Source organism: Monodelphis domestica, chromosome 8 (genome assembly GCF_027887165.1).
Source record: "Monodelphis domestica isolate mMonDom1 chromosome 8, mMonDom1.pri, whole genome shotgun sequence".
NCBI classification, from domain to species: Eukaryota; Metazoa; Chordata; class Mammalia; order Didelphimorphia; family Didelphidae; genus Monodelphis; species Monodelphis domestica.
The window spans coordinates 207,127,737-207,141,017 of record NC_077234.1 but is presented as its reverse complement, the minus strand read 5'-3'; the positions used below and the strand labels follow the sequence as shown (position 1 = coordinate 207,141,017).

The following is a 13,281-nucleotide window of genomic DNA, read 5'->3' as shown; positions in this document are numbered from 1 at the left end:
TACAAAAACCTCTGACAAAGGTCTAATTATTCAAATTTATAAAGAGCGAAACCAATTGTACAAAAAATCAAGCCATTCTCCAATTGACAAATGGGCAAGGGACATGAATAGGCAATTTCCAGTTAAAGAAATCGAAACTATTAATAAACACTTGAAAAAATGTTCTAAATCTCTTATAATCAGAGATGCAAATCAAAACAACTCTGAGGTATCACCTCACATCTGCCAGATTGGCTATCATGACAGCAAAGGAAAGTAATGAATGCTGGTGGGGATGTGGCAAAGTAGTGACATTAATTCATTGCTGGTGGAGTTGTGAATTGATCTAGCCATTCTGGAGGGCAATTTGGAACTATGCCCAATGGGCGATAAAAGACTTGATCCAGCCATAGCACTGCTGGGTTTGTCCCCCAAAGAGATAATAAGGAAAAAGACCTGTACAAGAATATTCATAGCTGCGTTCTTTATAGTGGCAAAAAATTGGAAAATGAGGGGATGCCCATCAATTGGGGAATGGCTGAACAAATTGTGGTATATGTTGGTGATGGAATACTCTTGTGCTAAAAGGAATAATAAAGTGGAGGAATTCCATGGGAACTGGAACAACCTCTAGGAATTGATGCAGAGCGAAAGGAGCAGAACCAGGAGAACATTGTACACAGAGACTGACACACTGTGGTACAATTGAATGTAATGGACTTCTCCATTAGTGGCAATGCAGTGATCCTGAACAACTTGGAAGGATCTACAAGAAAAACCACTATCCACATTCAGAGGAAACACTGTGGGAGTAAAAACATTGAAGAAAAACAACTGCTTGAATACATGGGTTGAAGGGATGTGGTTGAGGGTGTAGACTCTAAATAAACATCCTAGTGCAAACAACAACATGGAAATAGGTTCTGATCAAGGATAAAATAATACCCAATGAAATTGTGCATTGGCTGTGGGAATGGTGGGTGGAGGGGAGGGAGGGAAACAATGTACTTATTGTAACCAAAAATAAAAAAAATTTTTTAATATATGCAAAACAAAAATAAATAAATAACTTTTTTGAAAAAAAAGGAAAAATATCATACTTGGATGTAAATTCTAAGCAGATTATATGTATATTTCTAGAAATTATATTTATATCTCTTAAAATGTTTAAAGGAAAAAAAGCTCTTAATTTTACTTGGCTCTCAAATTCTCTATTAGAAGCTATATCCTTCTCTTTACTTATTTGGTACACATGACAAGATTTCTTTCCAAGATAGATGATAGACTATATATAACCCTGAATTGGTAAAGAACACATCTCAAGTATTACTTAGGATGATGGATAGTTTAAAATTTAACACTAATAACAGATCTATACATAATATAGAAGTTATTTGGGAATAGACAAGTGGGATATATCCAATACTTTATAAATATTGTGATCACAATTCATTGAATGAAAATACAAGTGAATTTCACATGAATACCTTATACCTACCTACCATAAATGAGTTGTCCATTTCATTCTACTTTCATTCTACTTAGTGTTGACTGTAGTAGTGATATGACATTTTATATTTTCTTTTTTGAGTCAGTGGCTTCAACCAGGGCACATATTTGATAGTATGACCATTTAGGTAAAGCACATATATAATCACTAAGACAATATGATAAACTAGGAAGAATGTCTGGCTTGGAGTCTAAGAACCTAGCTTCCAGTCCCAGATCTTCCACTTAACTTCTCTGGGACTGTTCCTTCATCTATAAAATGAGGGCTATACTAGATGATCTCCAAGGTACCATCTAGCTCTAAATCTATACTATGACGCTAGGAACTGTGGTAACTGTCACTGAAAAGCAGACGAATTTTCTCTGAATGAGTCATACTGTCAACAGGATCCAAACGGATGTAGAGGACCATCACGAAAGGCAAACTGAGTTAGGTTTAAGAAAGAAAGATGGATTTTAATGTCTGGCAGGGAAGACTGATAAAGCAGTATTCCTCACCCCCCAATAACTACAACATAATGAAAATAATGGCCCAAAGCAGGATTCCCTTCCAGTAAAGCAATTCACTATGCTACTGACTATTTAACCCCAAATATGTTATAGCAACATCCTGGAAAAGTCAGATAATGACTATTCTCAATATAAATTAAGCAGACATATGAATCATTGGCACCAAAGTCATAATAGATTTTAATCAGATCACTCTGCCAGCCAAGAATGGGACTATATATAAGGTGAGACTATAAGATAAGAGACTATAAGTCCAATAGTCACAGGAAACTAAATCTAATTATACAACCTTTCAGTAAACTTTCTTTGATTATTATTCATATTTGGAAGAAACAGGTTTCCTTATTTCCATTATGTATAGAAAAAACTAGTAATCATTGTTCTGCAATTTGTCTTACTTCCAAAATAGCTATGTAAGTTCTCTGTTAGGCTTTTGGTACACAACAGCAAACAGAAATGGATTATTAATCTATATGAACAATATCATAGAAATTATTTACCTGGAATTTTGACAGAATTAAAGTAAAAGTTTATTTGGCTTTGCATTTTCCAGGAAAACACTCATTAAGTACACATTTTGTAGAATAATGTTTTGAAGTGATCATAAAAAAATTAACCTAGGTCATCTTTCCCTGACTCTGGAAAAGATTGCTAAGCCTTTCCAAATCTATAGTTATCCAGAATTTTAAATGAATTCTAAAGAAGTTTTTGAACTTCCCCAAGATTATATACTTTAAAGGAAGTCCCTTTTAAATTTAACCTCTCATCTGCTCCATTCTATGACCTCCATTCTCCTCCTCATGACCTCATTAGGGGCTTTCTTGATAAAGATACTGGAATGGTTGCCATTTCCTTCTCTAACTCATTTTATTGATGAGGAAACTGAGATAAACAGGATTATATGACTTGCCCAGCATCACACAGTTAGTGTCTAAGGTGGGATTTGAACTCAGGTCTTCCTGACTCCAAGCCTGGGACTCTATGCACGATGCTACCTAGCTGTCCTTTCATTAGTACTAACAATGACCAGATTCTGTATAGAATCATGATTCTTGTAAAAAAGTAAATATTTGGTTTCAACACAAAATCAGCAGCAGCATTAGTCACCACTGCTATCACAATTTACATTTACTAAGCATTAAAGTTTTTAAGCACTTTATTTCATCTATAATCCTGTGAGTTACCTAGTAGTATCATAGTAAGCGGTAAAGGTTATAGAGTATTATGAACTAGAAGGTACTTTAGGTATTGTTAATCCAACCACCTCATTTTGCAGATGAAGAAACAGACCTAGAAAAGTCTAGCAATTTGAACAAAATTATTGAAATAGTGAAAGTGCCACAACTAGACACCACTTTTCTGTTCTAGTCTCCCTTCCACCATTCGGTATAGAAAAGTATTACAGTATGTATTCCTGTCCTCGTACAATTAATGTAAGCTAGAATTATGTCTGTGGGACAGAGAAATGTAACCTTGTAGACTGCAGTGCTATAAGGTCACATATCAAGCGAAACATGATAAATCATTGGCAGGAAAGACATGATCTGAGTACTCAATTCCTTCTCTTATGCACTTTCTTATTATCAATGAAGATTATCATTGATACCACCCTATATCTAGTTGAAAAGTTAAAACATATGATTTACATTAATTGATTTAAAATAAAGTAACAGAAACAGAAAATGAAGGTAAATGGAAAACACAATATAATTTCACTATCTCAAAATTATAAAATATAAGCTTAGTCTCAAAGAAGATATACAAGAGGTGACCTTCCCCTATTCCTTAACATAAGTGAGAGGTCCAAAGGAGTGGGATATTGTATATACCAGAGTTTGTGATGATTGGTCAACCCTACTGAATATTTTTCTCATTCCACTTTAAAAAAAAGAATCTGCTATCAGGGCATCTTCTCTGAAATGGGAAGGAGAGGGATATAGGGGGGAAATTCTAAAAGCAAAATATATTAATAATTTTTCAAGAAGTTATACTTTGTACTACAATCAACTCACATCATATTAGAAAACATTTTAAACACCTCTTGGTATTTTCCTAAAGCATCCTACTTATGATACCCTGTTTCATCTGAATAGCAAATAAAAGCAACTCACATCCAATATCTGGTCTCAGCTTTTTGTCATATTCTCTTAGCAACTTGTTGAGTATAAGAGTTACATCAGTGTCTTGAGTTTTGGGAGCCAGGACCCACTTTTGGTTATAAGATAGATCTTCATATTCATCATCTTCAATCTTTCTGGACCTGTAATAAAAATTTAAGTGAGGAATTAAATAGAATATGAGTTTCATTTCCCATTGATAGGTCTTACATTTTCTGTGAGCTATTTGAGGGAAGAGGTAGAAAGAATGATAGAAGATCATAGGTACAACTAATTTCATCAGCTGCTGCTTGCCTGTCAAAGAGGAAGGGAGAACCTCAAAAGAGGGATGGGATGAATGAGACTGTTAATGATGTTTCTGTCTACTTTTAGTAAATTAGGGGAAAAAAATGTATGCCTGACCAGAATACAATATGTTCTAAAGTCAACCACTAAAAGAGCCAACCCACAGAATACTTTTAAGATTCTGACCACCAGTATTTTTCTTTACCACACTTTAAAAGTCAATATTTCAAAATTCAATCTTGAGCTCTAGAGGAATAATCATTTCTAGGAGTTTTTGCAGGGTTTCTCAGCTACAATTTTGATTGTTTTTTCCCCAAAGAAAACATTTATTGTTGAATCTAAGAATAGTCTGTTCAGGCTTTAACAATTGAAAATAATTGGGTAAACAGTTTCACTCCATTACTTCTCCCTACAACAGAAATCAGAGAATTTATGCAGATATACTTGTTTTATAGGATAGGCATTTCCCACCCCCCTCCCAGTCTTCCTCATAATAGCCAATTTATAATAGAGTTCTTGGGTAGATGAAAATCTTCCTGCAGCATTACTTGGCCCTTCTAATACACAAACTGATTTATCTCTTGCACAGAAGGCTAATAAGGACATTAAATTTTTAAAAATATTAATACATTTTTATCATTTTGGTCCATTAATAAATGAACATATCTTCAAAAGAAGACTCCACTAAACTTTGAGAATACAGAATACTGTGTAAGTTGGTACTGTGAACCAACTGGATACATATTCCATCCAATCTAATTCAATGCAACCTTGTTCATAAATGTATTATTTTGTGCCAGGTCCTGGGCTATCACTGAGGATACAAAAATAAGGTAGTCCCTCCTCTGAAGGAGCTTACCTTCTAAGGAGTAAAAATTAATGTGACATCCAACATATATATATAGTTCATTAAACATGAGAAAACTGAAAGAGGCAGAGAACACTAATAACTTAGCAGAGTATAGGGGTCACAGAAGGTTTCCTATAAGTTCAAGGAATCTAGGTACATAAGGAAACTTATCTCAGAGTAAACAGCTATTTTATAAGTGCTGGTCTATTAAAATTTTAATAATTTAGGACTTTTAAAAGAGTAGATTTTCCTATTTTCTTAAAGTGGATGTTTTCAAATGAATTTCCAATTAGCATGTGCAAACAGATGGAAAAATAAGTATTATTTACTTAGAGCTGAATTTTCTTTTCCTTTCCAGAAACAACACTGAGTGTGCATGCGTGTGTGTGCCTGTGTATGTGTTATTCTTACACAGCATGGCATTAGAAATAATAGTAAGAACTTCAGCAGATTTGTTTTGAGTTAAGAGTCATCTGGTGTGGTTTTGTTTAGGCTTTGTCTATGAAAGATTTCATAGCTTCCTCACCTCAAATATGTATTTACATGGCTGTTCTTGCTAGATACATATTAATAAACACAATTTCAATTAACAACTATTCATGCCAGTAGAACATTAACATAGTGTGGAAAACTTACACTAGAAGATATATATATATATATATGTCTATATAAATGAGTATATTGTGTGTATGTGTATATATTTACCTACACATGGAGTTTTGGAATGGCACACATATTTTTATAACAAAATAAATTTTGATAATTTAAGCTTACTTAGATGAATATTTAAACCAGTTATCATTCCTTAAACTTCTGTTTATTGAATGTCAATGATGGTACTCAAAAAACCTGATGGATGATATGAGAAACGGCAAAGGAATGAAAAAACGTCCATGGATAAGCCACATAAATACATAATTTAAATTTTATTATTGTGCTACACGATTTATGGAATTTCAATATATTTAAGTAATATTAAATTCATAAGCATTTTCTACCTTCTAAATGAAAATTTTTTCCTGATATTTAAGTTTAGTCATTATAACATCTCATAGAAAATAACAGGGTGTATGGTGTAGAGGCTGGAATTAGAATAGTGGCTTTGAGTATCACATTAATAGAGTAATCCCTGACAGATGTAGGAGACCCTAAAAAAGACGATACAGTGCTAGGACCAATGAGTCCAATTCCCCTTTGTTATGGATGAAGAAACATGGAAGTTAGTGATGACCAATATCACCTAAAAAGACTCAGAATCAGAGCTGAGATTTTGAATCCAGGTTCTTTTGCTTCACAACCAAATCTCTTTCCAACGTTACACAGGACAAGAATAATTCTCAGGTGATTGGCTAGAAAAATAGGAGTTCCATTTATCATCTCTTCCCTTCTACGCTATTTTCTCCCTCAAAACTTGATCCACATTAGTCAAAGTAAACTTCTCTGTGGTCAGTTTTGCATCAATTCATGCAGTAGAGAGTAACATATTTTATTGTGACTTCAGAAGTTATATAGATGGGGGTCTCAGTCTCTTAAAAGTTCTACTCAGATATAGTTATTACAGTAGGCCTAATTCTCCCTCTGGTGGTGAAGAGAAAGACTGAGTTGTCATAAAACTTTGAAGAGACATTCGAGGTGTCTGTGATTGTGTATGTGTGTGTGTGTGTGTTAGTGTGGTAAGAAAGGATAAAGAGGCAGAATTGAGGCACATATTGAAAAAAAACAAGCTTTTTGTCCTCACTCACAATCATATATATTTTTCTCATGAGATCTTGCTGAATTGTAATAGAATCTGTTTAACCCTACATGATGACAATCTATGTACTTAATTTTCCTACTATAAAATAAGCTAGGGCTGTTTCTCTCCTTACACTAGTCCCCCATAATTGTTGTATTGACTGTTGTAGAGGGTTAAAGTTAAGCACTGTTTCATCCAAAGCCAAAGAAACCATTTTCCTCTTGAGAGGAGTTGATATGGGTTGGAGGGGGGAAAACTAGAGGTTGAAATATAGGTAATGAGGATATGCTACTTGGAAGATATGTCTGTGATGCAATTACCAGTTTGGGGGCTTTGAGTTGGGCTTTGTCAGAAATAGAGAGAATTGTGTTTCTTAAATACCCCTTTAATCTTACTGTCTTGCTCTAGAAAACTCTTGCTAGAAATTGTAAAGGATGGCTATTGGTGGCCATGGGTTGGGTAATAAGAGTAAGGAAATTAAGTAAACTATTAAGTTCAGTCAAATAGGTTATATTTATTCTTAAATTATGTTTTATTTGTCTTATTGGTTACTAAACATCATTTGTGTAACTCACAGTCTTTAAAAATAATTAATCATTGACATTCTATCACCATCAATTAAATGTTTAACCCAAAATTCGTTCTGATATCTTACATCATCAGCAAAATAACCACAGATGACAATACAGCATCCTGAATTTTTTTTTAAATCTTCCAAAACAGATCAAATCTTGGCTTTTCTAAACTATAACTAAGGTGTATGAGATTATAGTTACTTCATTTTTAATATGCAAGTTACTTTTTGTCAATATATTAAGGTTCTATTTCTCTTCCTCCCAGTTCCAACATGTGAATACAGAGAAGTATAATTGTAAACATCTTTTCCAGGGAATTTCTAGAACAAACATTCTGAAGTGGCTACTAAGAACTATGAAAAAGAAGCAGACTAGTGTGATAACAATTATAAAAGAGAACCTGGATTTTGGATGATTTTATTTCTATATTATACCAATTTCAAAAGACTGTAAATCTCTTCTAAGAAGAATACATAAAAAGCTGAAATCATTCTGATATGATGTAGAACATACACGTAAAACTAATATATTATGATCCAAGTGGAAAGATAAGGACTTAACTATAGGACCTATAGAAAAATTCTATCCTTCCTCATTTACTAAGTGACATATTCAATTTCTCAAAGACATCTGAAAGCTCAATTCTGAATTAGACAAAAAATGAAAATTGTCATTCTCAATTTGATTTTTCTATTTTAATGATCTTGTCCAGGGGACCTACTCAAAAGTTAATCAAATAAATTTTATAAAAACCAGTTTGACAGTCTTAGAAGGGTAATTTTATGGAAAGGTTCATGGAGTCCATGGTTTAAGTCAGATGGATTGATGGATGGATGGATAAAGTATTGAGGAATAGTTGAGTTTTTTAATGGGTAAAGGTAACAATAATCACCCATATTATTCAATCTTTTCCTCAGGATTTCAAAAGAAATTGAAGAAATGCCTTAGCAGAATAGAACTATCCCTCCTCCTCACCCCAGGAATGCATTTATAGGAAGACATGGAAAAAAGTTCCATCAGATGAACAGTATGGGGGAGTGGTGGTGATCATCCCCTCTGGGGAGAATATCCTCATTACTGAACTCACAGAACCAGATGAGTAAAAGAATGAGTATTCAAGTAAAGTATGACTCCAAAGCATATAGAGCAAGGGAAACATGGGAAAATGCAATATTCAATATAACAAATTCCATGAATGCAATATTCAATATAAATTACATAAATAGAATCACAGAAGAATTGACCCAAATACACTTTCAATTTAGATTTTACTTCAGTCTCAGATTGACAATATAACATGCAAATATATCTGTCTGTCTCACTGCCTCTGCCTCCACAAGAGCACATGCCTGTGTACAGAGTCTCAGACATTTTTCCCTTCCTTCACAATTATCTCTTGGCTTTAGTTGAAAGACAGAAAGGAGACATATGTCTCAATGATAAAGTTTCCTGTGAGTCACTGGTTGTACATTCCTTTTTAGGAAAAAGCATTTGAAATTGATATTACACCTGATGAATTTCTGGGAAGAAAGGGGACTGAAGGGGTTTTTTCCCCTTTCTTTTGGGAGATCTAATATTCCTGTAGTAGATCCAAACAGGGAACAACTTTAGTCCTATTGTGGTATTTTTTTTTTGCATGTTTTTTTTTCTTAAATAATGTCAAAAGCCTTTTGGGTTCAAATTTTATACTCAAGAATTAAAGACTAATACAAATCAGTTTCTGTCAATAAGAGGGAATGAAAAAAAAAAGAATGGGGAATGGTTCCTTAGTGCTTCTTAGAAGTTACTACAATTCTCCATATGAAATTTTGGAATCTTAGAGTGGGGCAACATATATGTGGTGTGGAGGGTTAGCTAGGCAGCAATAATTTCTGGGATGAAGCTCCTAACTTAAGTGTGACTTTGAAACTGCATCCTAATGGTGGCTCTAGCATGAGAATTCTAGCCAAATGATTAAAACATTGTGATATTCACATAAATCCATAAGAAAAAAAAAAAAGGAAACCCTCCCCACAGGTCATACCAGAGTTGCCCTGCTGACCCCACCTTTGGTGGAAGCAAGACCAGACCTTGCTTTTTTGCTGACTTATAACAAAACCTGTTGGAATTACTGAAGCCCAAGTTTAACCCTTCTGGTGCTCTCCAGCCTACTGGGAAGAGCTCATTTTTAATTTAGGTAGCTTCTTAGCATACTCAGATTAGGGCTCACACTTCTATGAGGGAGACAGGAGATGCTCACACTTAGAACCTTAACCCTTCCTTGGTATACTTAATAGCATTTCTTCCAGAAAGGGGAAAGGGGTAGCAGGGAAGTAAAAGCCTGAAGGAGGTGTGTTGAGTGTATTTGGGGATAAATAGTAAGGGAAACACCTTGGAAAAATGCTTAATCTCATCTGTGTTGGCTCCTTTCCCTTGGCATTTAAATTAGGGCAGATTCTCCATCCATTTTTTCCCTACCCTTTTGGATGGTAGTACAATTTCAGAGCAACTCATGATTAGGGGTCAGTTGTGGGGAGAGAGAATTTGAGGGGTAGCAGCTGACTTTTCCTTCCGACCACTGCGAGGGAAAGCCAAGTGCTCGTTGCCATTATTCTTAGGCTGTTCAAACCCCTAAATCCCTTCTCCATTTTTGGAAGACTCAAGAAATCTAGGAGTCCAAAACATTGCGGGCCCATGTTACAGCAGACTCCCTTGGGGAGGGAGGTGCTGAATTGGAAGAGGGGTGATGGAGTGGTGGGGAGGTTTGTGGAAATGTTTTCCTTACACCTCCATAGACAGCAAGCAAGCTTTCAGTGCTAGGTCTAAGACTAGACAGAACCGACAAAACCCACTAAAATGGGACAGCAGCATCAGGGATTCTAGCCAGTATTCTCTACTTCTACCACCACCACCCCGTACCCCAAAGCCTCCGCACCCTCCTTCTAGGGATCTCCCTTCCACCATAGATTTCTCGCTAGGAAAAAGATCACCCTCCGGAAAGCCCAAAACCAGTCCCCTGGCGCAGGCTTACCGTGCGTGGAGTCCAGAAAGGAGGCACAAGAGCACCAGCAGCTTAGGTGCCATGGTCTAAGAAGCGGTGCTTTCCAGGTAGGTGGAGCTGAGTGCGAGAAATGCGGCAGAATAGTCCTGAACAGAGTGTCAAGAGAAAAGGAGAGAAGTAGCGAGGTGATAATCCGGGTGGGGGAAAACAGGGGAAGTGAATCCGTTGGGGCGGGGGGAGGGGTGGGAAGCCTGTGCACACCCCCTGTTTCTTCTCTGCAGCTCTGTTCACCTAGCTTGACAAGACCAGGGCTCAGCTTTCGCGATAAAAAGTGTAGGCAGGGCTTCCTGGGATCTGACAGGTGTGAAGGGTCCACCGAGGCTTCCGCCCTTTCCTTGCAGCCCTCCCCGCTCCCCACCCCCTCAGTCTCGCTGGCCTCCCTACTACCCCCAACAAGTCAGTCAATTGTATAAAAAAGCCTTCCCTGTTTGCGGAGCATGAACCCTGAGCCCAGGTCTAAGCCCCGAGAAGGTTCTTGAGGCTCCGGGGAGTCGGACAATCGGGGCGCTGAGCCCCGAGGTGAGGCACCTGTTCTCCACCCCGCAGGAGAAGCAGCTGGGACTGCGGGAGCCGAAGAAAAAGCGGCAGCAGCGGCTGCGGTGCTAGCACCAGCGAGGCACCAGAATCTAAAATCAGCGAGGGGAGCCAGCCGCAGACCCACGCGCACCGGAATCCCCAGTAGCACCTTGGCTCCGAGCCTGGGCCAACAGGTATCTCCTGAAGGAGTGGAACTGCCGCTGGTTGGACTTGCCTTTAGAAGTGTGGACGCTGGCAGGCAAAACACACACGCGCACACACACACACACACATACACACACACACACACACACACACACACACACACACACACACACTTAAAAAAAAAAAAAGGCTTTCCTGCAAACCACTTTCCCAAACCAAAAAAATAGACACCTCCCCCACTGCGATTCAATCAGTATTAATATGCCTGTCTCCTCCGGAAGGCAGCCTGGATTGCGGAGTTCACCAGGTTGGTACCATCCTAGGCAACCCGGGGGAGATGGAGTTTGCTCTCAGCTGCAAGAGATTCCTGAAAGCAGTGTTGTCGGTTGCTCATTCATAATCACACCCGAAGTGGGCACCCGTGCAGTGAATGATTTGGGCACATGGGTGGAAAGGGGATCAGTTAATGACACTAAATTAATTGTTCCTTGTTGACTCTGTTAGGTCCAAATCTAGCTCTAGTATTTCCAGTTGGGGCAAGAGGAGGAGAAGGATGGAGAACTGTGAGAGAAGAGAGAACCTAAGATATGCGGGAAATGAAAGTGGGCCAAGGGAAGGTTTTGACTTTCCCTTGGAAAGCTGAGGTGCCAGACAGGATTTTTTTTTTTTTTCTGATTAATTTGTCACCGAAATGGCTAGGATTTCTTCATATCTTCCATTACTACTCTGGCTTTTCCTTTACTTTTCTCCCATATCCCTCAGTTGACATCCTCATTAATGAATGTTATTCCGAAATTTACCTAGTTTGCCTCCTCTAGATGAAATGTCTAGTTTACCTGTGTATTCCTGCACGTCTACTACACCTTGAAGATAAAATATGCATCTACCAGCTTCTCTTCCCTAACACCCCATCCCCTTCCACCCCAGCATATGTAGCTGTCTCTTCTCTGTTTGCAAATATCTTCTTTTCTAGGAAGCTGAGTAACACAGTTTGTTCGGGATGCACCTAAAGTGATGATTTGCTGACAGCAGAGGCAGCAGGGATTAGTGACATTTCTTCACTCAAATTTCTCCCTAAGTCTGATTGACTTTATATGGAAAACTAGCACTCCCTCTACCTTTTGTCTAAGTAGCTGGATTAGCACTAAGATTTTTTTTAATGGTCTTTAAGAGATGTTTTAGGAAGATAATGCAAAAGACTAAAGGGGAAAAAAAAAGATGAATGTATGTTTCTGGAAATAGGATCATTCCTCCCTAGGGATAAATATTAATGGAAGGAAGGTTAGCTTGGGAAAAAGAAAGGAAAAAAGATACAGAAACAGAGACATCATACCTGAAAGATGAGTTTGGGGGTAAGAGAAAGATAATTCTTAAGATTTTTTAAGACATATTCATAAAATCAAAGGGTTCTAATTACTCTTAGACAAAATGCATTTCTTTATCTAAAGACAGGACATTTGATTTTACAAAGTTGTTTTATGATAACTGAGAAAATTAGTGTCCTCTAATTATTAATGGAATAATTAAGCATTTTACTTTATTATTATTTTGAAATTAATCCTCTGATAATATGTAATCCTTTGATGCCTTGTATTTAAGACACTGCACTCCATGGAATTGTATCTAATGTATAATACTCCCACTCTAAAAACAATACTGGCTACAGCTTCCTAAAAGGAAATTAAAACTTGAAAGAAATGAAAAAAATGTTCAAGTTGAAAGACTTAAGTATTATTTTCCTTTTGCCTTTGCCCTGAATTATCTGCAGGGATATTCAATACTAAAATAATGGAAAAGCAAAACCTGACATTTTTGCTTTAAAGCATCTTATCCTGCTTGGTGCTGTAGTCAAATGGATCAATTTATTGATGTCCCCATGCAATGATCCTTACTCCCTCCTCCAATTATTTGCTTATGCTATCCCCACACCATTGCATTATGAGGCCTTAGATACATATACTATTATATATGCATATACATATATATGCATCCTGAGGATC

At 36.9% G+C, this 13,281-nt stretch overlaps 1 protein-coding gene across 2 annotated transcripts in view; it reads right to left on the bottom strand.

Moving 5' to 3' along the window:
- GABRG3 (gamma-aminobutyric acid type A receptor subunit gamma3) overlaps nucleotides 1–12,199 on the bottom strand; it is a 926,944-nt gene extending 914,745 nt beyond the window's left edge. The window contains exons 1-2 of one of the 2 annotated variants that reach the window (XM_056807076.1): nucleotides 10,571–12,199; nucleotides 4,110–4,258 (exon numbers count right to left, since the gene is read on the bottom strand). In XM_056807076.1, the coding sequence (XP_056663054.1) occupies nucleotides 4,110–4,258; nucleotides 10,571–10,623 (202 nt within the window). In that variant the 5' untranslated portion in view covers nucleotides 10,624–12,199. Of the gene's footprint in view, nucleotides 1–4,109; nucleotides 4,471–10,570 lie in introns of those variants that run through there. The other variant, XM_056807075.1, reaches the window with a different exon arrangement.
- Nucleotides 12,200–13,281: the final 1,082 nt, after the last annotated feature.